The sequence below is a fragment of the Glycine soja genome, chromosome 4, assembly GCF_004193775.1.
Source record: "Glycine soja cultivar W05 chromosome 4, ASM419377v2, whole genome shotgun sequence".
Taxonomy (NCBI): Eukaryota; Viridiplantae; Streptophyta; class Magnoliopsida; order Fabales; family Fabaceae; genus Glycine; species Glycine soja.
The window spans coordinates 3,694,329-3,721,499 of record NC_041005.1 but is presented as its reverse complement, the minus strand read 5'-3'; the positions used below and the strand labels follow the sequence as shown (position 1 = coordinate 3,721,499).

At 33.8% G+C, this 27,171-nt stretch overlaps 1 protein-coding gene across 2 annotated transcripts; it reads right to left on the bottom strand.

Annotated features, from left to right (window-relative positions):
- Positions 1 to 494: 494 nt before the first annotated feature.
- Positions 495 to 25,406, bottom strand: LOC114408778 (calcium-transporting ATPase 3, endoplasmic reticulum-type). Of its 2 annotated transcripts, XM_028371941.1 has the most exons (34): positions 25,177 to 25,406; positions 24,753 to 24,803; positions 24,594 to 24,627; positions 24,289 to 24,306; positions 23,681 to 23,817; positions 23,157 to 23,231; positions 22,843 to 22,888; positions 19,667 to 19,726; positions 19,479 to 19,559; positions 18,483 to 18,568; positions 17,320 to 17,421; positions 16,314 to 16,367; positions 15,749 to 15,850; positions 15,444 to 15,502; positions 14,306 to 14,450; positions 13,701 to 13,808; positions 13,096 to 13,248; positions 12,906 to 13,010; positions 12,302 to 12,498; positions 10,742 to 10,853; positions 10,116 to 10,214; positions 9,885 to 10,030; positions 9,695 to 9,752; positions 8,183 to 8,275; positions 8,038 to 8,088; positions 7,812 to 7,943; positions 7,380 to 7,481; positions 5,829 to 5,883; positions 3,266 to 3,351; positions 2,370 to 2,518; positions 1,617 to 1,722; positions 1,441 to 1,494; positions 1,246 to 1,294; positions 495 to 982 (listed from the first exon to the last, which is right to left on the bottom strand). In XM_028371941.1, exons 1-34 carry the CDS (start codon positions 25,207 to 25,209, stop codon positions 915 to 917), a joined length of 3,006 nt encoding a protein of 1,001 aa, XP_028227742.1. In that variant the 5' UTR covers positions 25,210 to 25,406; the 3' UTR covers positions 495 to 914. The 2 variants fall into 2 exon arrangements, with proteins under 2 accessions (XP_028227742.1, XP_028227743.1); XM_028371942.1 differs by lacking the exons at positions 22,843 to 22,888; positions 23,157 to 23,231; positions 23,681 to 23,817; ... (2 more) ...; positions 24,753 to 24,803; positions 25,177 to 25,406 and adding an exon at positions 20,503 to 20,741.
- Positions 25,407 to 27,171: the final 1,765 nt, after the last annotated feature.

The window sequence follows — 27,171 nt, the reverse complement described above, 5'->3', positions numbered from 1 at the left end:
ATGCTTGTTAGTTGTTAATCCTACCAAGTTGTGTTTTTGATAAGCTGTTTAGCAAGTTGGTTCGAGCCACAGTTTAATATGCCATACAATCATCCCTAATCATATCAGGCATCTAGTCTAGGATTAAAAGCTAAAGATATTAACGGTGGAATACACTGTTAAACTTCAAAAGCGTTGATATTCAAGAAAGAAACATTTTCACGATGAGAAACAGGAGTCCTGTTTTGATAAATTTATCATCAAGAATGATTATAGACCAAAGTCGTGAAGGGTAAAACTGACTGTTTACTCATTGGCATACCTATGTAGGATTGAACGGGTGCATGACTTTCTGAAAAATGTAAGCCTATATCTAGTGTTATCCTTACTCATCGCTATTGCATTTAAATTCTTCCAATTGTGGTGGGCTTTTATGAGTGGCACATCTTATGTAGAATCTCACGAGGAAAGATAAACATGACGCAACGCAATTAAATAAATAAGTGATGAAGAACTGACCAAACTTTGTTTTTCCTTTTTTCTTTTGCTTCTCCGCAACATGTTGACATAAATCTCTACATCTCTTGTTTAAAGATACACAAATGACAAACTACAACTTTCTCATAACAAGCTAAAATGCGTGCCTTTTTGGTATTTATGCTAGCAAAATTGATGAAATACAAACTGAAGAAAAATGAATAATTGAAGATAATAACAGCCCTACAGGCTCCTACATTTGCTGTTTTACATCACTGAAATCTTAAGGACAATATAAATGTTACAGATAACACAAATATTATACAATATCTATGAGTTACCTTGTTTAACTCCTTGATTGCCATGCATATGGAGGTTGATGATTTAGATTCAATCAAGGATACCACTGAAGCTATATGATTTCACAAGTGCAGAATTTGCTAAATAGTACTCACATCTTACTTGTCACGTAACTCTTTTTTCGGTAGTAAATCCGACCTCCTGAACCATAATCTGAATCTCAAACCTAAAACCATAGGAAAAGTTATAAACATCAGCTATATGGAAAACTTATGTGTGTTTGTTGGTTACATCACTTAATTATAGATCCCAGGGCAAAGCATCATTGAAAATGCACTCATTGACGTTTTTCTATGATGATTGTTAATTTCCAATTGAAAATGAGACTACCAACCCTACTACTTGTCATGTTGAACACTAGCTACCCTCCCACAGAAACAAGGTATCGCAGATGGAGCCAAAAATTAAATAAGATGGAATAAAGATTACCAATGGGATTTCTGGAGAAGAACTTCAACACCTCATCAATGACTATAACCTGGATAAGAAAACAAAGGATAAGACACATGAGTAGCAGGACTCCCCATGTAGTAGCAAACAGCCTTAGGAGAGATCCCCGACAATCAAAATGAACAAGTAATGAAATTGGGAAGACTATTGGGAAAGATGAAGAAAGCTACATACAGGTAATGAAAGATAGAGAACAACTGTCCAGTCAGTCCAAGATAATGGTGTTACCTGTCAAAACAAATGGTAATAAAAAGTACAAATAAGTCTGATTAGTATGTGAAGAACTGACTGCTTTTCTCTGTCAATACAAGTAAAATGTGGATGACTGACTGCTTTTAAAAAGTACTTACAGAGAAAAGAACTGACAGTGGGTGAACATATAAGATTAGCATGTGAAGAAGCATAGTTAGGATTATAGAAGCAACAAGCCACAAGTTACTCCAGGGAGGAATGACCCTGTAACAGACAAACACATATTTTCACATCAATTAAAAATTGCTACACCATAGTTGCTCTTTCAATTCCATCTTATAATTCAACAATAGGGGATACAATATGCATCTCCTCTGGTGAGCTGATATCAAGGTTTTATCAGATCAGAGGGGTCTGACATGCATATATGGTAGGAAAACTAATAGAAACTGAAGAGAGAAGACAAATAAACCAGGCATTTGAGAGGCCTCGTTCTCTCCCCTATTCCCGTACTTGTCTTTCTTCCCTCTTTCCCTTCCCTTTTATCCCTCTAATTCCCACTTCCATCATTCTCTCTCCTGCTTACATGGAAATTGGTTACATCAGAAAAATCCCCTCGCTTACATAACAGAATTTCCACCAATTCTCTCCCTCCACGTGGTCCAATGTAGGGGTATTTAACAGCATGTCACACTTATCATTTTACTAATATCACCCTGAGATAATGATATATGCTTCCTTCAGTTTAGTGACAGTAATGAACCTACTATCCCAAAAAGCTTAAGTTGATGGGTGAAAAGGACATGAAAGATTTTTTACTTAAAGTTGACATCCTGATCTACTTCCATTAATATGCTGGAAGGACCAAAAGCTTATAATTAAGTCAAATTAAATTGTATAAAATTACTTACAGAAGAGATTGATTTTCACTAAGATTGTTCAAAGCATTGAACATCTCAACTACGACAAGCACAGTCATTGATACAGTAGATGGATGTCGATCATCAAATATACTGCATGGATAAGTTGTCTCCCTGGTCGGGCAAGTATCAAAATTCATCTAGAAGAAGAGAAGAATTCAAACTAAGAATATCTGAAATAGATTTATTAATTATAGAAAAAAGAAATATATGTACCAGAATAAGCATAACCAATATTTATCACTAAAACATTATTAGTACCTACATGAACAAAATATATTTTCCTGGATTGAAGCAGTGAAAATCAATTTCGAGGTGATTATGTTAAGGGAGTTTCCATTTCTGATATGGAAAGAGATTCAGAAGCCTTGCTAGTTGCACACACACACACACACACTTGGAGGATATCTTATCTTATCATTCACACACACACCCGCGCACACGCACGCACGCAAGCGCACACATACACACTTGGAGGATATCTTATCCTTCACAGACACATGCACATGCCCACACACACTTGGAGGATATCTAATCTTATCCTTCACGCAGTTGTACTTTCCCTCTAATCTCTCTAAAATTTCTTTTTCTATAAAAAAAAATATTACATGTGGAAACATGTAAAAGCCCAATTGAAGTTCAATCAACAATATCCATTTTGCACCACTTTCTGCTTAATTCTTATCTCTTGAATGTAGTTATTGATGCTTGGAATTTTCCCAAAGTTAATTTCATAAAGCAATTGTTTATATTATATTATAGCCTCACATTTCCTCAGATGTTATCATCTAAAATACTCGAGACCGGAGACTCAATTGTATATTATACAATCTGAGCATCTCAGATGTTCACACAAAGGCACAGACGAGGACATGATAATATCTTACCAATTCTGTGTATGGAAGTTTAGGGCCACTATCAGAATAAACAAACCACCAAATAAAACCAGCAACAGTGGCAAGGCCAACATAGGCTGCATCAAACACAAGAATAACATCATACAACTACACAGACAAAGGAAGCAAAATAAACGACATTAGGACCACACAACCACATTCCGAAAATCCTTGGAAGAGTAAATGGCTAGTTGCTTACATTAATTTTGGTATTTTTTTCCAAGTTGTTATAAATGGGCTTGAGAGATACTCTATACCTAGGAGCTTATTGCTCTTTATTTCCTTTTGTATTTCCATACAGTTCCAATAATAAAATTGACTCTTACTTCTAATAATTGTTGTGCATGCTTAGTTTTTGCACTGAATTTGCACAACAATTATCTTAATTTTTCTCATTTATTGCTTAGTTCTCAATAAGTTAGAATTTAATATCATTTAGATTTTTTTTTGCTCATTGAAGTTAATTTTAGTAAATTCATTAGTTTTAGCTGTGTTTTGTAGAGCTTTGGTGCACCAACAAGGAAGAAAACATTTTTGGGTTGATGAAGAAGGCGCTTAGCGCGCCAACCAGGCTTAGTGCAAGGCAACTTGGAAGGCCACATGGCAAGCATCTGGAGGCTGCTGGAAGAAGATCTAAAGTTTGGTGGGTGCTCAGTGCGAGTAGCACGCTTAGCTAATTATTTCCCCTGCCACTAGTTTGGGCTAAGCGCGCAGCCACTTAAACCAGTGCTGTTTTTATGTGCACGCTTAGCTCGAATAACAGGCTAAGCACACAAGCCTTTCTGAGACAGCGTTTTGGAGTGAAAAGTTTAAAAGAAGGAGAACTTATTAGGGTTATTGATTCAGAGGTTGAGAACAAGACATTTTGGGGTGCTCTTGTGCTTCCTTGCTCTCCATTTTCTCTTCTTCTCCTTGTATTCCCATTCTTGTTTTAGGTCTCTCATGGATATGAGAGACTAACCTTACCATTGTTGGGGGCTTAGATACCAAAACTTTGTGATGTAACTATCTTTACTATCCATTTAATGTTATCTCACTATTATTGCTTCCTTTCTATGCTTATTGTTTTGTTCATGGTTTGATCACCCATGTGGATGTATGTTGTAGTGTTGGGAAATGTGTTTTCACTAAGAACTAAAAAGGGACTTCTAGTTAACTCATATCTAGGGATGGAATGATGCTGTCTAGCCTCTTATAAACCTTTTCTGTTAATCAAATCATCAGGTTTAACTTGCTAAGGGATTAGGAGTAGAATCAAGTGATTTAGACTCTTTCGCATGAGGGATTATGATTAGAGTAGATTAGTCGGTTAAGATAATAGATGGAATAACATTGATTAGTGAAAAATCATTATTGTTACATCAAGAGTTCATTTGATAGGCCAAACACGCAACATTCTCACCAAATCTGCAATTATCTTGCACCCAAAGTGTTTTTGTTCCTTTGAAAGTTGTACTATTTTTATATCTTTGCTTAATCTTAGATTTTAAATCTCTATGTTATGTTTTAAAAGTCAATCAACTCCTTTCATTTAATTGCTTAGAACTTGATTTACACAAACTACTTGGCACAAGCAAAGTCCCTGTGAATACGACACTTGGTCTTATCGTTTATTACTACTTGTGCGATTTGGTTTACTAGCCAATCAGTTAACAACTTCTGATACGACATTCTCCAATCACAATACGCTTTATAGGAGACTTTTATCTTTGGGACAAGTGCATCTCTGTATTATGTATGGTTTGTGTTCAATATTATATCTTATTAGTTTATCAAATGGAGTTCTATCATATGCTTTTGAGAAACTGTCAGCTTCTGCCATTTAGGCTATGAAGCACCGATACTTCAATTTGCTTCACATATCCATATCCAATACTGACACTCGTAGATACTTTACCGATACGTATTGGTGAAGTATCTAGGCCTTTAAAAAAGTTATGAAAATCTAATACAACCACACAAGACATAGTAGCATTATTCCTTGATGAACTAAAAATGGAACTTGTCCTACCTGGAATGACAAGTGTTGGACTATATATGGCCATCTTTCATGACCTACCATGTTGCCTAGACTTCTCCTCTAATCATATCTAAGCCTCTAGTTAAACTAAGACATCTCTTGCAACCTATGCAGACTTTCTAAAGTGATTTAAACGCAAGTCCCCTAGTTCCATTACCTCCATTATGCATATTCAATTATTGATAATTCTTTTGTTGGTCTATTTCAATTGTCCTCCCTAGGATCCTTGTGTCCCTTATTCTGGTTTGTATGAAATAACATATTAGGCAACAAGAACATTTTCTACAAACTTTCCCAATCCAGTTTGTTACCTACAATCACTGAAGTTAATAGTTTCTAACATAATCACAAGGGATTGACATTACCCATCTCTTGTCTGTCAAACTACCATATGTAACACTAAAAACATAAAAAAAGCAATTTTATTCTTTAATAAAGAAGAAATTTGTTGGCAAAATGAAAGAAGCAATCTGATGGGTATAATGAATGATACTCCACCCAAAAATAAAGATCGGACTGAGATTCTATAGTTACCTCCTATTACCAAATAGCGAAAGAAGAGCCAACCTGTGACAACTGCTTCATTCACCTTTACAGTCAAAGTGAAATAAAAATAAGAGCAAGATTGGTAATGATTATTTATTTATTTATTTTGAATAACAAGTTTTTTTATGCTAAAAGTTATTTTGGTAAATTACAATGTGTAAAATAATATAAAATATATATAAAAAATAGTAAAGTAATACTATAATCTCAAGGAAAATAAACACAATAAAAAATCACACATAATAAAAAAAATATTACAATATATATATATATATATATATATATATATATATATATATATATATATATATATATATATATATATATATATTCCCATGCATTGCAATGGTACAAAGTCTAGTTATTAGAAAAAAAATTGCTGGTTGCTATTTTTTTTAACATAAATAAGCTTATTTAATTTAATCTCACCCAATTACTTTTGTCTAACCATTTTTGCCCTCAACATCAACTTTAATGTCATTTTTCATTCTTACACTCTTACAAGAGGGCAATTTCAAGAACATAATAATGTTCTGTGTGAAGTCAAATTGAAAAGGCATATTAAAAGAAATATGAGAAATTTATAAAATAACAAACAAAATATTTAAATGGAATCATACTGACATATGGGAAAAAAGATAAAGACAAGAAGCAAAGCAACACTTAAATATTTCTGGTTGAAAGCATAATAAGTTTTTGCATTCCAACTTCAGCAATAAGAATAATCATCTGCTCATCGTTACAAAAGTCTATTCATTCTAAATTGATTTAATTTTTCTAATCCCATTCCTTAAATACAATTGTAACTTTTAGATTACATTTATCTTTACATTATCTTGTATTTATTATTACATAGAAACTTATGATTCTGATTGATATTTAATTACCTAATAATCAGTAATTGATTGATATGTAATCAATACTGATTCTGATTTCTCCATCATAAATAAAGACGAGATATGGTCATCTAAGACACACAACATTACACAATAAAACACTGTTATACCAATCCAATCTCAGCCTTAATATTATAACTCACTAGAGATGAAAACCTTAAGGCTGTATTTAGGAGGGATGACTAAAATGATTTGTGGAGAAGCCATTGTTTGGAAGTTCTTCAGAAGTGGAATACGGTAGGTAGACAAAGCCCATTCCCCTCTATATGTCAGGGAAAATTTTGATAACCCTTTGGCAAAGGTTTGCAGTGGAATTTGTAAAAGAATAATAAAATGATAGTTATTTTTCACCCTAGTTTATTTTTTTCTAAATTATTTCATGTGAGGGTTACTTCAACATGTAAAAAATTCTAACCATCCCACCCTATCTTTTCTTCAACAAAAAACAACAGAAGATGTCTCCCAAACCACATAATATATTAATGGTTTTAAAAAAGTTTGCCAAAGGCATGCCAATTTTATTTTTTTTAAAAAATTTGCCAGTTTTCAAGTCAAAACTGAAAATGGACTCCAATGTATGGTCTTGATTGTTGAATTTTTTTAATCAAATACAAGTCAAACCAATGAATTGTTGGTATGGTACCTTTCGAGGCTTCGCCCTCATCACATCAGAGTCTTGTTTATTGAAGCCAATAGCAGTGGCAGGCAATCCGTCAGTAACCAAATTGACCCAAAGCAACTGGACCTAGTAGAAGTTAGGGGAATAAAAAAAAATAAGCTATAGTCTTCCACTGGAACAAAAATGAAATTTCATTTTTATGCAATTACCATTGAAGAGACACAGCCATCATATGAAAGCACACTAATGACCAACTACTGGCTACAAGCCAGTGTCCAGAGCCATAAAAGACATGATCAATAAAAAAACCCAGAAACTTACACGGGTTTGATGTATGTATAAAATGCAGCATAAAAAAGAATCAGCATTTTGTGATCATCAACAAAAAATATAGTACAACTCCTTTTAATTTCTTCTTTTATGAAACCAATTGGCTAAATAAAATTAAAAACTCACAGGGGCCAGAGTATCCGGTATTCCAAGCACCGCAGCCACAAATATACAGACTACTTCACCAATATTGGAAGAAATCATGTATCGAATAAACTGTTTTGTATTATTGTATATAGCCCTTCCCTCTGCCACAGCCTACAGAGAAACAGATAGATAAATTACATGGGGAAAATTCTTTTCAATTCAAGAGGGAAGGAAAATTTGAGTAGAAATTGATATGTTATCATACCGCAACAATTGAGGCAAAGTTGTCATCAGCCAGCACCATGTCTGAAGCACTCTGTAACCAAAGAGGGGGAAAAACACCAAAAATATTCAGGATTATTGACTTGACAAGAAAAAAAAAAGGAGCAAGTAGAGACAGTTGATGACACCTTAGCAACAGCTGTCCCTGAACCCATAGCAATTCCTATATCTGCCTTCTTTAGTGCAGGTGCATCATTAACTCCATCACCCGTCATTGCAACCTAAATTACTAAAATTGTAAATTTCCAAAAATTTGAAAGATTTTTTTTTCTGAATGATTGCATAAATAATATTCCTGGAGCTTTGGTTTTTAACCATGCCGAATGGTGTCATGGGATCCATGTAGTTGACCTCCCTAGTGGGATAAGGCTTTGTTGTTACTTGTTGCAATTATGTCCATGATTATAAGAATATAATAATAAATTATAAAATAGGGGGTTTAGAACAGTTAATAGTGCTAATGTGCTATCTATAGCAGGCCCTAGTGCAGCTGCATAGCTTCATAGCCCCTGGCATTGATGAATTTTATCAAACATGGACTCCGACATAGACAATCTGTCACAGCCAATCTACAATATATATGACCCTGGGACACCAGACATAAATACATGCATGCATGCATGCCTGCATACATATATATTACACAAAAGCTATACCATAGATATGTTAAGCTGACTTTTTTGAATGCATAAAAAAAGTTAATTTTATCTTTATAACACCAGTGCCCTTGGATCTGCCATATGGAAGAGTTGGCCCAGTATTTGAGCGGTGTCCAAGCTGACAATAATTTTTAATAGGACTCCAAGGGTGAAGTGTTTGACATGTCTGACACTTGAGTACTTGACAACTCAAGCAGGAGCAGTGTCTGTCATAATGTTCCATCATGCTGTTCATTTGTGTTGTACACATCACTGGTACTAATTGTGGCTTCAGAATCATTGATGATTGAAATCCTCTCCCTTTGAAGAAAACCCACAGCCCCAAATCTGTTTTCAACTTCTGGCATAAAACCCTTCAAAATTCCAGCAGATCACTTTGTTTTTGTGGTGAAATCCAATCAGTTTACAGAAGCTAAGAAGTTTTCAGGCCAAGCACTTTGTTTTCATGGCATAAAACCCTTCAAAATTCCAGCAGATCGCTTGTTTTTGTGGTGAAACCCAGTCAGTTTACAGCAGCTAAGTGGTTTTCAGGCCAAGCACACTTGTTTTCAAACTGTTTTGCACTTCCGATCTCCATCCCACCGCTATAAGCACTTCATGTGCCTCTGTTCAAGGGTTTCGTTTCATTTTCCCCAAGGCCAGTAATTTCCTAGCCAGGCTCTGCCCTGTTCCAGCCTCATGCAGTGATTTGGGCATTAATATGTGCATTATAAATTATTTATATTGTATATGCTATCTTTGGTATAGCATCGGCATTTAAGATCAGCTAACCATTTTTTAATTCAGCTGTATAGGTGTAAGAATAGTGAGGAGCATTGCAGCTTAAGATCTAATCCTCACAATCCAATCACTGAAAAATTTGCCATGCAATTATATGTAGATGAACACATATGTTATGTAATTATTACAAAATGACCCCAAGGAGAAACCATTACTAATTAGTAATTGCAGTTAATGTTGTGATCAAGAAAGAAAACATACCACTTCATTCTGGTGCTGTAATGCTTCAACCAGCATCCTTTTATGAGAAGGCTCAACCCTAACATAAGATAAAGACATGCAACTTTTACTATGAACTTGATGTCAAAAAGGATGAACAAAGAAATTGTTCTTTTATTCTGAAATCATCTAACGAAATAAAATATTAGAGGATAGATATAAACTGATATACCTGGTAAAAAGTGCCATACGTTGCAATGCTATAGTTTGTTGCAGTGCTGGAAGTTCTTCAAACTCAGAAGCAGTGTAAGAATGTTCAGCAAAATCTATCAATTGATCAAAAGCACCTATCTTGCGGCAAAGTGACTCAGCAGTGGACTGATTCAGTATTAAGTAATTTTAGAGAAGATATATGGAATGTTGAAGGGGAAAAAGAACAATAAAGTTTGCAGGAGTTTGAAACCTTGTTGTCCCCAGTTACAACTATAACACGTATGCCAGCAGTCATACACGAAAGCATTGCATTTCTTACTTCATCTCTTGGAGGATCCAGCATCCCAACCTACATAAGGGAGAGAAGGAACCCAGAAAACAAGTGGTCATTACTTACTAGAGAAAAAACAGAACAAAGGCAAAAAAGTAGAAAAGAGCATTGAAAGCTCTTTCCCAGGAGAAAATTATTAAAAAAACCTAGGCTTAATTACACTTTTGCCCCCAAAAAAATTATTTTTTGCGAATTTTGCCCTGCCAATTTACAAAATATCAGGAATTTTGTTCCGACATATTTAAACTGCTACAAGTAAGACAATTGTGACAGTTTTTCCTTTAAACCAGCACAATTAAGACAATTTGCTACTTTTAGTAAATTGGGGGGCAAAATTCGTGAAAAAAATCTTTGGGGGCAAAATTCACAAGATTGTGATACTTTGGATGCAATTAAGCCAAAAAAAATCTAATTCTCATTCCATTTCAAATATAATGTGTTATTAATCTAACACTTAATTTAAAGTTCTTATTGAATAGATTAAGTCTACAAATTTTATTAGTCCAACAGTTAAACCATGTATTGGCATTGAAAAGAAAGCATACCAACCCAATAAATGTAAGATCTTTCTCATCATCAAAGGACAGCGACTGTTGAGTTGAGGGCATCCATTTCAGGGCCAAAGCAAGGCATCTTAATGTTTCTTTTCCCGCAAAACTGGCCAACAATTTTTATGTTAAGTGTCAACAACACAAAAAAAAGGGTGTCCGTAAGAGTGATTAAAATTGAAAATGAACAGAAGAGAACAACTAAAGACACATTATTTGAGTCCAGAAGTTAGAACAGAATTTTCGGAGATGTAATACAAACAATAATGCTGACATAAACAAGAACAAGAAGTGTGTGAAACCAAGGTCCTTTATGCTTCCTCTACTCTAAGCAAATTTCTGCAATTATATAAAAACTTAACAGACAACATAAAGGTCCTCTCAATTTTTTATGTTCTCTTTCTTCAACTTTCTGTAAGGAACTAAGGATATAATCTATTTTCTATTCAGTACTAGTATTAAAAATTCTTCATGGGAAGAATAAAGGATGCCTTGTTACAACAGTAAAAAATGGATCTCAATATTTCATTTAACCAAAACTAGTCCTTCCATTATCTCCCCAACTGCAGAAATAAATTATTATTGTAAGCAATAATGACTGTCTTTCCACTTAAATTGAAGGATTTTTTTCATTGAAAATGTCTGGGAAAGATGTGAGTTTTAACTGGAAGTAAGTGACAGTGGCAACCTAAACCTGATTAACCGGCAAAGTTGCCAGGTTAACTGGTTAGATCAGGCTGTCAAATCAGATTGTGTCATAAAAACCAGAAAACTTAATTCTATATATGATCAAAATATTTTTGATTTCTTAAAAAAAACCAAGTAAATAATAATTCAAAAACTTAAATTTTCAATTTACTTTTATTTAAGATTATTAATATAGGAGGGTGTCTAGTGAGAGGAATTAATCTTCATAAAACATTTGCGAATGGTTAAAATTATTTATTGTTTTCAGAAAAGGGGGGGGGGGGGGTGGTAAACAAATTGCACTTGAGTTGACGAAAGCAGATGGCCAGAGGCTGTATGGTTGGCATCTGGGCTGTCATCAACGAAAATTCTTTATTAGTTTTCTTTTTTATGATTACTTTTCGATGTCTATGTTAGGAACCCTTGATTGTGAACAGAAAATAGGAGAGATAGCCCTCCTCCATGGGTTTTCCCTTCACAAAGAGCTAATGCTCAATTTACAAAATGATACAGAACTGAATGACCCTTACCCCTTGCATCCTCCCTATTTATTTAACTCACTCACTAACCCCCTAACTAAAGATTGATTTCCTAACTGTATTAACTGCCCCTTTCTCATAGTCCTAACAGTCTAGCAGCAAGCAGGTATAGCACTAGGTATGTAGGTTATACTTGACCAGTCCTGTGCACTGCTAATGCTAATAAAGATGGGAATTATGCCCTTGCAAGGCAAGCTCATGAACCACTTTTTTTTCTTCAGTTATGTTATTTTTCCTATTTTGAATAAGAACCAAAAAGGAAGGGAAAATCTAGAAAACAAATTATGGAATATGTATATGCAGATAAAATTATAAATGATAAAAACCAAACCTGTGGAACCTTGAGTCCAGCTCTGCTCGAATATCAGCGGTAAGTGACACAATGGAACCATCATCATTGCACAGAATGCTTGTACATCTAGATATTATACTTTCTGGGGCACCCTTTGAGAACAAAACATGCATCTGGTTCCGGCTGCAAAGGACACTCATCATTTTCCGATCTCGAGAAAACTCCAAAACATGAATCTGCAAAGCATCAAGCACAAAGTGTGAAAGTAAATACACACAGCCCAATACCAACAAAATAACCAATAGTAGATATATTCAATAAATTTCATATGTTGGATGAAGAGGCTGTCTCACCCTTGGTGATGTGGTTACATTAACCTATTTTAGCTAAGTTCGTTTTATTTTGTGTCCAGATTAGTTGTACGTACCCATCTCAATTTGGTGTATAACTTATAGTTTTTTATTAGCATTTATCTATTCCCTTTTTTTTAAATGAAACCATTCTTGTATAATAGTGTATTCAGATCAATAGGCATCAAGAATATTTCAAAAAACCTGCAACTTTTCAAAATCCAAGTTACCTAAAATATCTTGGCGGATTAAGATAAATGGAAAATAGAGGTGAGAAACTAGCTAAAGCTCACCTTTCTAAATTGTTCCTCCCAATAATGGTTACAGTAAGAAGCACGCTCATGCTTAGTCAACATATTCAAGGATGATGGCATAGAATTGAAACCAGGGAGACCAACCTACAAATAAGGAATTATCAAAGTATACTTGAGCAATGACGGAGCTTCACACATAGGAGACACAAGGAGAGATACAAATACGGACCTTTTCTGCTAAGACACGTAGTGCCACTTCAGTTGACTCACCAATTTTTTCATAATTCCCTTTATCAGGATTATACTGCAGGGTCGATTCATTGCAAAGAGCAGAACACATTGCCATGTGAAGAAGACAAGGCAATTGAGCAGGAAAGTCAAGCTGCAAAACAAGAAAATGCCACAATGTTTTAACTCTAAACAAAACTGCATACATCCACACATACACTCATTATATTAGCGTGTTACAATATCCATTACAAGTTTATGTTTTGAAGATAAACATCACAGGAAATCATCAATGCAGCTATAACGTTGCCACTATCATAGTTCTAGTACAGAGCAACGTTATGCTTTAAGATGGGCTTAATTCAATGCAATCCTTTCTTACATGAGTATTTACAATGTAAAACGGCATGGATATCCACCACAAAGCCATATACATGACATACTTGACACACAATATCCTTAGATCCATTGATATTGTTTTGGTAGGAAGTTAAGGTTTTATCTCTTTGGAATCTGTCCTTATATTAGTAATTTTCTTAGCTTTAAATGTGATGTGTGTTTTGCTTGTGCATGAATGCAAAAGCATGAGAATTAACAGAATAATACCTGCAACCCTGTACTGTCAAATATTATGCCTTCAGGTGCATATGTTGTTCCACTGACACTGTATTCCGAAACAACAGGACCACGCTTTGCAGATTCTACAACACACACCTGTGCACACAAAAGCATGGGATTTTGGTTAAGGAAATTGCTAAAAATCTTCATCTATAAGCATCCAGGAAAAAAGTTCAAGGAAAAAGGGAAAAGAACATTACTTAGACATGTTAACATTAAAAAGCATGGCAAATATGGCATAACAAAATAAAGAACACAGTTCAATGAGGATGGTACAATCCAATGGGACACTTGTGGTCATACAAAAATTTACAAAAAAAAAAACAAACAAACGAATAAATTTTAGAGGAATGCTAGCCATATTCTGATACTCTTTATAACACTCTTTATGATCGATTGAAATTTATTGGAAATCACAAATTTTGGTGGGTCCTACTTCTCATTTACTGATTCTCTCTCCTGATTTAGAAATGGGACCCACCAAAATTGATGATTTCCAATAAATATCAACCAAACATAAAGGGTGTTAAAAAGAGAGTGTCACCAGCATTCCTCTAAATTTTAATTTTATTGTTTCAATAAAAAGAACTCACCTTTGCAACAGACATCATATTGGTAGTTAGAGTACCAGTTTTGTCGCTGCAAATAACAGTGGTGCAGCCCAAGGTCTCAACCGATGGCAAGGAGCGAACAATGGCATTCAACTTAGCCATACGCTTTGTTCCAAGAGCCAAACATCTATTATAAAAGAAAAGTAATCAATACAAGATAGGAAAAAGTAAAACTTAAGATTAGATTAACTTTCCATTACTTTGAATATATACCGATTTCCTCCAAAAAAAAGTAATTCAAACATAGCATCTCAGCTTATCAGGAGAAGTCTACAGTCAGTAGGGAACTATGTAATTCTATTTAAGGACTAAGGAGGTTTCTATAGCACAACAGCTGATTTACTAAAAGATAAGGCATTTGGCTTCTACTTGGTGTAATGCTGTACTATGTAGTGCAAAGCACATAGCCTTTCTAAGGGAGTTTTCCAAGCAAATATGGTGAGGAAATGAGCAGCAGCTTTGATCTGTTGATTTTTTTTTTTGTCATTGTGTTTTTCCCCCATACAGTGAAGAGGGTTCTTATCTTCCAAACTCATAAAAAATAAAAAATAAACTACTAGTGCAAAATTAGCAATAGTGCTCAGATTTAGGATAGCACAATATAGTATAGACTACAATAAAATTAAGTTGTGGTCAATTAAATTATCAAACGTCACTTGGGTACACATCAGGACTAAGAAACAGTTAGACAATAGAGACTTTGAAGTTTCTTTGTTTTTTGCTATTTTATGAGATTAACAAGTGATTATTAAAGGTCTAAGTCAATGATAATGGTTGAAATTTGAGTTTAATAGGAACTGGAATTCTCCCTTTCAGCTCACAAAAAAAAATAATACCTTGAGGGCATCACGCATTAAGGGGCCTTAAGAAATGTTTCCTTATTGTTTGTTTAATTTCACTTCACTGATTTCTTTAAAAAAAAATTAGCAATAAATCATATACAAAAAAGGACATTAACTCCAAAAATTAAGAACCTTATACTATATATAAAACAAATTTTAGATTCAATGTGAACACAAGCCAAAATATCTATAACTATATATTTTTATAATCAAAACTAAGATATTCAAAAGATATCATGGCTTCCAGAGAAACAACAAAGAATGGTTCCTAAACTCACGTTGTAACAACTGCAGGGAGCCCTTCTGGAATGGCTGCAACAGCCAGAGCAACTGCAATCTAGCAGGAATAGGATTAGAAGTTAAAAGATTTTCATGTTCAAGTCATGATATCTTCTTCTATAAAAAAAGAGACAATATAACCAACTTTACACTAACCCCAAAAGAGGGACTAAAAATGAAATAACTAAACAGTACATGAAAATTGAAACAATAGAAGACTACAACATGATGCCTGTGAAAAGCAGGATGCAAGAGTAAATAGAAACATTATATAGATAATAACAAAGCTCATTTGAGAACAAACCTTAAAATAATGAATTGCACCACGCAAGAAACCACCATGAGAAGGGTCACGAAAGTGACCAATATTTACAATCCACACTAAAACACAAATCCCTGCTATAACCTGTAACACAGAAATAAAGGAAACACCATCACAATTTGAAAACAAATGAGATAAGCGAGATTGACAGTTAAAACTTCAGCAATTTGTCACATAAACGTTCCTCTGATATATTTTATTTTCTGTAGCATGATAATTTATAGGAGAAAAATGAGGTTCCCAAATGGAAGGGTTTCATTCATATAATTATTTTCCCTGCATCAAATGAGCTTTCTCATTAAATGCCAAAAGTAGGGGAAAAAAGGCAAAGTGGTGCTATCAAAGACACTATAACCCAATCTCGAACTCCGAATCTCAACTTTTCAGATGAAACTGTTGATACCAGCTACATTTACCAGGCTGACAAACCAAAAATGCATCAATAGTTGGGTAGCTTATCTGATAAATTATTATAAACAATGCAATATGCAGCAGAAGAGCAACCCTTCAGTTTGAAATACAGTAAAATTAGACAACTAGCAGTCACCTTGGCCAAAAAGGTACCAAACTCATCCAGCTTCTTTTTCAACGGTGTCACCTCCTGCAACCAATGATTGAAAAAAAAGGTAAGCGCTTCTATAGTTCTATTGTGAGGGCGAGCCCTAGCACGACGGTAAAGTTGCGCCTTGATGACCAGTTGGTCATGGGCTCGAATCTGGAAACAGGTTCATTACATATGATAGGGGAAGGCTGTATACAATTACCCTCCCCCTTACCTTCATGGAGTGCGGAGCCTCTGTCACCAGGGTACATTAATTTTTTCTATAGTTCTGTTGTGTGTCTAACAGTCAAAAGCAACTTTTCATTTCCATGTAACAGGGAAGAACACAGATGCACAACATTTGAATATTAGAACATTTTGACCAATTAAGCAAGGTCCCTGGCTTTAATACCAAAGCCATAAGCACATAACTGTATGTATATTCTTAAGGTATTTATATACTTGTCTGACAATTAAGTGGCTAGCTGCAGCACGAAGATGTCAATCATGTTAATTTTCACATCACCAATATTAGATTTAAACACAAAAAATCCAGCTTTCTCAATCCATAGATCTATATCCCTCAGGTTATTTTAAAGCACAAAATTCACTAACCACATAGAAGACTAGGACTTAGGAGTCTGTCAAACTTTGTTCAGTTTTCATTTAAACTACCAACTTCTCACCCAACAATACTAATGGATGGCAAAACTTGGAATCCCAAAGCATACATCATATCACCCCAATATATCTACTCTTAAATTCCATGTGCAGCATTACCACCTATGTATCACCCAAGATCATTTTATTCCAGACATGGATGTGTATTATGGAGAAACTTATTTAGTATAGATACATATATATTGCAGTATCATTTAACTTTTGATTACCTGAAAGGAAATCATATGTTGTTTACAAATTAAGATCTGAAATATTATCTGAATCCAGCAGACAAAAATGCCATAAAGATATAACAGTAAAAGCATCAATATGAGCAAACTTCAATGCTTACATCCTCTGTTCGCAACATTGAATCGCGAATGCTGCCCATGGCAGTGTTAGGACCAACTCCCACCACAACAGCTCTTGCCCTACCAGCAACCATAACCGTACCCTGCCAGTCAAAATAAACTCTTATATATATATTAAAAAAAAAAGTTTAAAAGAGAAACAATCTCAAATGGCACAAGGCTTCCCCCCCCAGACTACAAGAAACGGTGTCCTTTAATCATGCCTATTTAAATATTCAAAACCAGGATGTATAGAAACAAACGAGACACTAATGCAAATTGCTGAAGACAGAACTATCAATGTAGCTATCCATCATGTTCAATGTGTCCAATAGTAGTTCATGTCAATTTTACTTTTAAGTAGAAATTTACAAGTATTATAATATTTTGGACTAATCTTATGCATAAGAATATATTGGACTAATACTATGTGTTGGAAAGCTGCCTTAACTGCGGTCACCCCTAGCCCACGTAAGTTGCGGCCTCTTTGGGGACTGCCTTAATTGCAGCCTCAAGGGTGGTGATTTAGTCCCACATTGACTAGAGATATGGCTTAAATACAGCTTATAAAGCTTCGACAATTCTCACCTTACAAGCCGATTTTGTAAGGTTGAGTTAGGTTCTAAACCCAAATTCTAAGACTATGCATAATTGTTCTATCTTTTTTATTAACAATAATTAAGTTTAACTTTTTTAGAAATAAACTTTATGGTTGTTTTTATCATATGTTGAATTTCATCCATTTTTATAAAAGTTTAATTTAAATCATTTATATACCGCTATAACAATTAAAAAGTTTTTTCCAAAATAGGCGACTAGCAATATTTATAGAACTAAAAGATGATGGATTCTCAAATTACTAATGTTGTTAAATAGCCTTAAAAACAAAATTGTTGTAAGGTCTTCAATATATAAAAAAATTAAAGGTTCATATTTTTACATGATTTAAAAATTGCATATTAATTAAATTTAAATATTGACTGTCAAGGAAGTCTAACTCAGTTGAGTAGAGTGTGTGAGTTATTGTAAACCCCCAAACTATGCCACTACCTCAAACATAATTACAAATTCAACTAAAGATAATCCAAACCATTAGTAGTCTTAAAAAAAAATTTAAAACCTTATTAGCCACATGCTGGTTGAACAAAGGATGCAAGTTTCATACCGAGAACAGAATATTTGTTTTGTCTTGGTATACAGCATTTGTTGTTGTGGTTGTTTTAAGCTCTTTCTCCACGGAGCTGCTCTCACCTACAATCGGCAAAAAGAATTTGATCACATTTTAAACCACAGAGATGTTTGATGATAGATATAGCTATGGCCCATGTGTGCAATAAACAATTGATACACATACAGGTATGTAGGATTGAAAACAAATCACTTGATACACTCATACACATAAGTTTTGTTAAACAGAAATGGCCTATTTCCCAAACACAAGGAGTAAGCTTGACATATTTACCTAACAAGGCCTTTTGAAAGTATGGTTAGGCCTGAAAGCCTATTTTAAAGGCTTACTTAGCAATGGGGTCTTAATTAGGCTAAAAGGCATCTTTAAGTAGTCTAATGAGTAGCAATAGTAGTAGTAATATATTTTATATAGTATATTATTTAATTAAATAGGACAACCCATCCAGCCTAAAACTAAAAGGCCTTTAAGCTAACAAAGATTCTAAAAAAGTCTTGGCCAAATTTGTATTATAACCAGACAAAAATATAATTAAGCAAACTGACTAGCCTGTTCCCTCCTGCACATACATGTAGCAGTACCAAAAAATAATTAAGCAAAAGCATATACTAGAGAGAGAAGCATTTCCATATTCTACTTTTAAAAAAAAAAGTCATAGTTATTATCAAGGGGTTTACTTTAGTAGTCAAGTTATCCAAATTGACAAGCTAAAATTATTGATTTGTTAACAAGGATAATATCCAATATTACTAATAATAAGAACAAAAGTTGCCTACAATACCTCCCCTCCTCTTATGGATAGGTAGACCAAATACAAACAAATAAACTGCAGAAGTAATACCTAAATTGTCAACATGTGTGTGTATGTGCTACATTTTCACACTTTTCAGACACTATCACAAGTGAAGTGATTCCCAGGTGGAAACATTCAATAGTTCCATTTACAATACAAGATATGTGAAGCAGGATTACCTGTAAGAATAGCTTGATCAACCCGCACTTGATTGCTTAGCATTTCAATCATCCTCATATCAGCAGGAATTTTGCACCCCACTATTTAATTTACAACCAGAACAGAGTCAACTTTCAGCCTTCCAGGATTAAATACTCAACTTAACCAGTTTGCTTTTAGGCACTGCATAATCTCATAATCAGCTTACCAGAAACTTCCACAATATCCCCAGGAACAAGTTCAGTTGCAGGAAGTATGGAAAAACAACCTGCAAGAAATAGATTCTGCACACTTCAAAATTTGGACTATAACTTCAACAAGACAAGCCATAACCAATTCAATAGAAATCCCCACAGTATCATCACGGCAGACAGAAGAAAGAAAACAACCAAAACAATTAAAACACAAATTCATTAACTATTAGGGGGATCCCAGAATGTGCCCCATGTGAAGGAGGGAAGGAGGTGGGAAATGGAAATGAAAAGCAGTGCAGGGGTTTGAAGTTAGAACCCACACTATCCTTGTTTGTTCCATAATCTCCAACAGAGCTATCCAAAGGGAACATTAAAACTACACTTAAGTTTTTTCAGTTTCTTCGTTTCCATTCTTTTTCTCTCCTTTCCATAAAACATTAGGAGGTCTACTCAGCATATGGAGAACAGTTTAGATTTTAGAAAAATATAGAGACACAACAACAACAAATTGGTTAATTAATCATAAAGATTTGTCAACAATGGACACATAACCATAGAGTGCAGGAACAGGGCAAGTATGGTTTTGTAATTTATTTCCAAAGGAACAGAAAAGGGAACTGGATCTAAACTAAATTGTTAATGAAGAAGACACCTTACCAAATTTGATTCTAACTGGATTCAACGAGTAATGATTTAGCAATATCACTTTATTTATTTATTATACAATTACAACAAAAAGCCTTATCCCATCAGGTGGTATCAGCTATATGGATCACATCACACAACACAATTTGGCTTAACTAAAGACCAAATATTCAAAAGATATTATTCATCATGAGATTTTTCTTACCAACTTCCTCCAATGTCCTTCTAGCCCCTTTTCACAAGACTATATGCAATCTACTCTCAGCACTGGTGCTTCCAGTGGTCTTCTTTGTAGTGTCCAAACTACCTTAATTGATTTTCTATCTTTTCTTCAACCGATGCCATACCAATATCTTCTTGTATACAATCATCTCCATCATGTCCTTTCTTGTGTGACCAAACATATATCTTTCAGCATGCTTGCTTGAGCATCCAATACGGCAATATGAGCGTTTCCGAGACTTTCATGTCAAATTCCAATTTATGTGGAAGCTACAATTCATTGCTTCAAGATTAACGTGATTTTTTCTCAATTGATGCAAAACCAAACATGCATTTAACATTCACATTTATGTTTGTTCTACCTTTTTTCTCCTGTTGTTCCTTTAAAGCCCAACATTTACTACCATAGAATATAGCGAGATATATAGGCAATAAGATAAAACTTACTTTTGAGCTAGGTAAGTACTTTGTGATCACAAATAACCCCTAATTCCTTTCTCCATTTTAGTCATCCCGCTTGTATCCTATGTGTGACATCCTCATGAACTTCCTCAGCATTTTATAGTATTGACCCTAGATATTTAAACTTAGAAGCCTGTCGTATGCCATTTTCTTCCATTTTTACTTCCCAAGTCATATTTCTCTTGTCTCTTGTTAAAATTGCAATCATATACTCTATCTTACTCCTACTTAAGCGAAAAACTTTTGTTTCCAAAGTCTATCTTTATCATCCATCATGTAATAAGGAATAATCTTTTGTATGTCTCTGGTAAACATATTCAAGACTAAATTAAACAAGAACTTAAGGTTGAGACTTGATGTAAACCTATCCTTAAAGTCCTTAATCTCGCCTCCTGAAGTTTACACTAATAGTTATTTCATCATATAAATGTCTTGTATATAAGCCATGAATACATTTCTTTTCCAAAGTCTTCCACAACACTTCACTTGGCACTCAATCATAAGTCTTTTCCAAGTCAAATAAAAACCATATGTAAGTCTCTTTCTTTACTTCAGTATCTTTCCATAAACCCTTGTAAAATATACATGGCATTTGTTATAGACCTTCTAGCATGAAACCAAATTAATTCTTCACAATCCTCATCTCTTATCTTATTCTATACTCAATCACCTTTTCCCATAACTTCACAAAGTGGATCATAAGTTTTATATCTTTGTAGTTTACAGAATTATTTAATATATCCCTTGTTTGTAAATACAAGAACCAAAGTGTTCTTCCTCTACTCATCTAATATTTTCTTAGATCCCAAAATCTCATCAAAAAGCTTAATGAGCTAAATGATGTATTGTTCTCCCACACACTTCCAAACATCAATAAGAATACCATCTGGACTAACAATTTTACTGTTATTCATCCTCTTAAGGTCTCCGTTACCTCTCTAATTCAAATTCTACTGCAGTAAGCCAAATTTTGTTTGTCCTCTTGGATTTCAAGTCCTTCCATATTACAATTCAATCCTTGTCCATCATTGAAATTGAAAAGGTTAAAAATAATTCTCCCATCTCTCTTTCATATCTTGATCTATGACCAAGACTTTCCCTTGTTCATCCTTAATACATTTTACTTTATCCAAATCTCTTGTTTTCCTTTCTCTATTTCTGGTAAGCTTGTATATCTTACATTCTTCATTATTTGTCCAAAGATTTTTTATTATAAAAGAAGAAAATCATTCAAAAGCAAAAGAACAGAAGATACTCTCCTGCCAAAAAAACACACACCCAAAGAAATTCAAGAAAGTAAAACTTCTCAATCTCTCCATATATCTCAAATAAATCCCTCAAAAATTTCCATCAGCACAGCAAAATAAAAAATAAAAAAAAAAAAGCTAAGAAGAGCATGTTGTCGGTTTGTCCCATATAAAAGGTAACAGCAATAAATTACCCTTAAAAAAATTTTGATCTTTTACATAAATAACGGTTATGCGATTACCCGATCCTATTATACAATGCAAACACAACTTCATGAGCGTAACTTAACTCAAGTCCCTTTATCCAGCCCACCCCAAAAAAAGAAGCAGCAAAAAGACATGACCAAGAGAACAATAAAGCTTATTACTACATATATCTTTTAGGGTTAAAAGCATATCATCAAGATAAGAAACCTTTTACCAAAACTACCACAATTAGCTTAGGTATATTGTAGAAAATTTTAATGAAACAAACTCCAAAATAGAAATTCTGGTTAGTTATTTACAAAAACAATACCAATTAACACCAAACATGTCATAATCAATAAAATGCATCAAACCACTATAGTACTACTCATGCTACAAAGAATTAGACAGGTATAAAAGTTTGTTACCATTGCGCAAGACTGTTGCCACATCAGCTTGATAGGCACGTAGCTCCTAAGATAATATAAAAGAGAAAGGTATGGATAAAAGTGAGCTCAACTTGAAACAACCGAAATAAAAGACTTCACAATAAAACTGACTTTCATGTAAAAAGTTTTGATTCAGTACATAGAGAATTTAACAAACAAATTAGAAACAAGAATGAACTATAGCCTTGAATTTAGGAAAATTCATCCAAAATCAGTGAAATTTGTTGTAGAGAAAATGAAATCATTATCAGTAACATCTTGGAGCTCAAAATTTATCAGGGTTTCAAATTTACCTCAAGAGCTTTTTCAGCGTTTGTTTCTGTAATCACTCCAACCGCCGCATTTGCTGCCAATATCATCAGAATAACCTATGCATATAACAAATTTCTTTTTCTATCAAAAAAACCAGTACAAATAACAAAATTAATCTACGATAATGTTACCAATTTGATATGCCTGATTTAATAAATAGTATAATCAAATAGAAAATAGAAAAAATCAGTACAATCTCTAGTTCAGAAGCATAATTTTACAAGGCACTTTTAGCCACTTGCCAAGAGTTTACCAGTTACATAAGAGGTCATGCAGCATTGCACAAATGTAGTCCATCATAAATTGCAAAAGAACTCGTTTAGCTCATAATGTACAGCTTCTATTGAAAGGATACAGTTTCACAGTTTTACATCATTATGTAAATTATTGTTATTAAGGTATGAACCAATTTCTGGTATGAACCAATTAAAGAAATTGGTTCTTTACCCAATATAACTGTTCACAAAAATATCAAACACAGCATATGAGTGCAAATATATCTTACCGAAGGCTCCAGAAATGCCATCAAGCCTGTTTCTCCATTAATTAATGCCAGAATAAAAGATATAAGAGCAGCTGCAATTAGTATCTTTACAAGCAAATCATCAAATTGCTTCAAAACCATTTTCCAAAAAGGAACTCCTGCATATTAAATTTGTTAAGATTTAGTAACAAGTAACAACGAAAACTGATTGAATTTATTTGTTAAACAAAATAATTACAGCACAACAGAGGTAACAACAATGAACTAGAGCTAGAACAGTGAATACCTCGATTAGCAATAATATGAGATGAGATTCATACCAGCTACACTATCATTAATAGGATTTTTTGAATGATCCTCAAACTACTCAGCATCCAATAAAATACAGTAAAGATAAAAACTCTTTTTTTTTTACTATAGCTTGCCAAAATAGACAAAATCAAATGCCAAACACTAACATTTCCATTTATCGGGTACAACAACAAACCATTTTGATGAAATATTATCAGTTCAGATCAAGCTGTAACCATATAATTTGTACTTAACAATGAAAACCATTGAGTTACCTTATCACATAATCAAACAAAATCAAAACTCAAAAGTATGAGGTACAAACTCCATATACTTACTTTGATCTTCAGCCAGCACTGTGTAGCAAACGTTCATGCAGTAAGAGAAGAAGAAAGAAATGTTAAAAGACAAATAAAAAAAAAAAACACTTAAAACAAAACTGGTGAACAAGATGTTAACAGTAAATTTATAGAAAGCCAAGTTCAGTAGTGTGATTTAGTTATCCTGAGTGTAATCAATTAAGACTAGCTTGTTACACCGTACACGAATGCAAATTCATTTCAATATAAAACCACATTCCTTGATGTCTCTTCTCTTGTCTACCTAAGTTCAATATCAGTGCATGGCCCTACAGAAGACATACCGTTTTTTCCATAAAGTCTAGCATGCTGTACTACCTGGAAAAGAAGAGTAATTAAATCATTTGAAACCATTAACATCAGAATCGGGCTTATAGAGAAAATACAAGTACCCATAGTAAGTAGTAACAAGGAAAAAAGGAAATGAAAGGAAATTGAAGTACCTCGGCATCAGATAAACCCTTAGTCGGGTCCACTCCAAAGAAATCAAGGACCTAAAAAATTAACAACAATAATCATCCCTTTCTAGTGGGAATCATCTAATATATAACTTGGCTCTAACAATCTACGTATGAACCGAATCGTAATTGTAAACAGAGAGAAGTGGATGCAGAATTTACTAATACTACTGCAAGAGGCATGCATGTGTGGTCATAGTTTTTGAACATTATCATATTGCGTGATCACAATAACGAAGAAACGTCGAAATTCGCATTGCGAGCAGCTTGCGAGTTAGGATATCCGTATTTTCTTACATTGAAAAATGAAGAATGCTTGGTTCGAGATTTGATGAATAGTGAAGTTAGAATGAGATTTGGGGAATGTGGTAGCGGCAACGAAAATGGAGAGAAAGCAGTGGGAAATTACCTCGGGAATAGATCTGGCAAATGCGTCCTCCATGGAGGAACGAAGAATTGGATCGGGAACGAGAGCCTCGAGGTTCAGAAAGAAAGAGAACGGGAGCACGTGAGTTTCATTTCATGTCAATTGTCAACAATGCCTCAAAGTAACTTGGAGTCCTCCCCTGTTATGTTACTGATACTCCTGATTTGATTTCGCAACCTCGATGAGATCCCAATTCAGCAACTTTCACTGTCATGCGGGACAACACAGCCGTTAGGATAAAGCAACGTCCGTATTGGGCCTGATTTAGCCCATTTCTTTTGGGATTTACTGGGCTCATTTCTAGTTAAACGGACATCACTATCGTCACTACCAGAATTTCTATTGGCACTTCCAAGCCTTAGCAATGGAATCATGAATTCATTATTAAACAATACAATAGAATCATGATTTTGTTATGTATTTTTTACACACCCTTTTGCATAACAGAATCATGATTCTTTGTGTAGTGTGGGGGTAAACAAATATATGCAATGGAAGCATGATTTTCACTGCATATAATACATAACGAAAATATGTTTATGTGAAAAGGGAAATTTTAGAAATAAAAGCCACCCATGTGGGTAGTTTAAATAACAATTGTATAGTGCAAATAGTAATTTCCTGGTTAAACGCGGGGAACTGTTACTCTCGCCCCTGTCAACAACTTCACCCTAATGGCCCAGTTTGTTTCGTTTAATTTTAATTAAATTCTTAATTCTTAACTTTTATGTCTCCTATTACTCCCTAATCCTCACTCTCCCCCTCCCATTCTCTTCTCTCCTAATCCTATACACACACCCCTCAGCCCCACTTGCCTCACATCTCAATATATACTTAAGAAATACTTGTAACATACTTTTTAACTCTCAATTGGTTAAAATATATTGAAAAATATAAAATTTAGTGTAATGAGTATTACTTGTGATTTGGTGGTTTTTAATAAATTTTAATTAATATTAAAAGGTATGTCGAAAAGAAAAGAGTATGTGTTAAGACTCTCTTATACATACTTTTATCGAACTCTTATTGCTTCTCTGACAACGTTTTGTTTTTATCTTTTTTGTATGTGCTAACATAAAGAAAACTAGTTTATGTTATGTAAAAGTAAAAAAAAAAAAAGTGTATTCTGGAAAGACTTTTATGGAAGTATAAAATATACTTTTGGAAATATATTTTTAAAATATACTAATTTTTTTATACTTTTCTCGAAAAGGTATTTCCAAAATTATATTTTTGTACTTCTTAAAAAAAGATATTTTCAGAATTATGTTTTTATACTTCCAAAAAAATCAATTCATCATATTTCTAAAAAAACAAATATTTTTTATGAAAAAAAAGGAAAACAAGGCACTGATAAAATCAAACATATTTACATAATTGCATGTATATCATCATAATAAATTTATTGAATTTATAAGTTTATAATTTATAAATGACAGTTCATTTTTTAATCTTTATTAGACAAATGATAACTTTGGTTAAAAAAATTGTTAAAAAAACATTATTAATATACTCTTATTAAGATTTTGATTGCACTCCAATATGATTTCTAACCAGGCTATTGGTTAGCAATATCCTAGATATAAATATAGGAGGTAAAAATTATAGGACCAAAATCTTGTTACACATTCCTATGATCGTATTTCAATGCAATGTTTTGTTGTTTTCATTCTACATCTTTACATTCCACTATGTGGATAATGCCGAAAAGCAAGCAAGTGGCAGTCATTGGTTAACTGTAAGTCGCAAACGCCAATTTAGAATGGCCATCAAAAGAGGGATGACTAGTGCGAATGCATGGGAGTTGTCGGTTTCCCAACATCTAAGCTGCTTTTCCGATAGATCCATGAGTTGGGTTTGAGTCTGAGGAGGATATATAACACTTGGAATAAAAGATTTGGTTGGATATATTCTATGAAAACAAAATTCAATAATTGTACGAGTGTTTTGTTGTATATGGATGACACACTTTAGGTG

Excerpts from the sequence above, each read along its gene's own strand:
- LOC114408778 (XM_028371941.1), bottom strand. The coding sequence starts at position 25,209 with ATGGAGGACGCATTTGCCAGATCTATTCCCGAG. Across the intron at positions 24,804-25,176 it reads TTGCCAGATCTATTCCCGAG|GTCCTTGATTTCTTTGGAGT; the intron begins GTAATTTCCCAC and ends TTAATTTTTTAG. Across the intron at positions 12,499-12,905 it reads GGGAGGAACAATTTAGAAAG|ATTCATGTTTTGGAGTTTTC; the intron begins GTGAGCTTTAGC and ends GATGCTTTGCAG.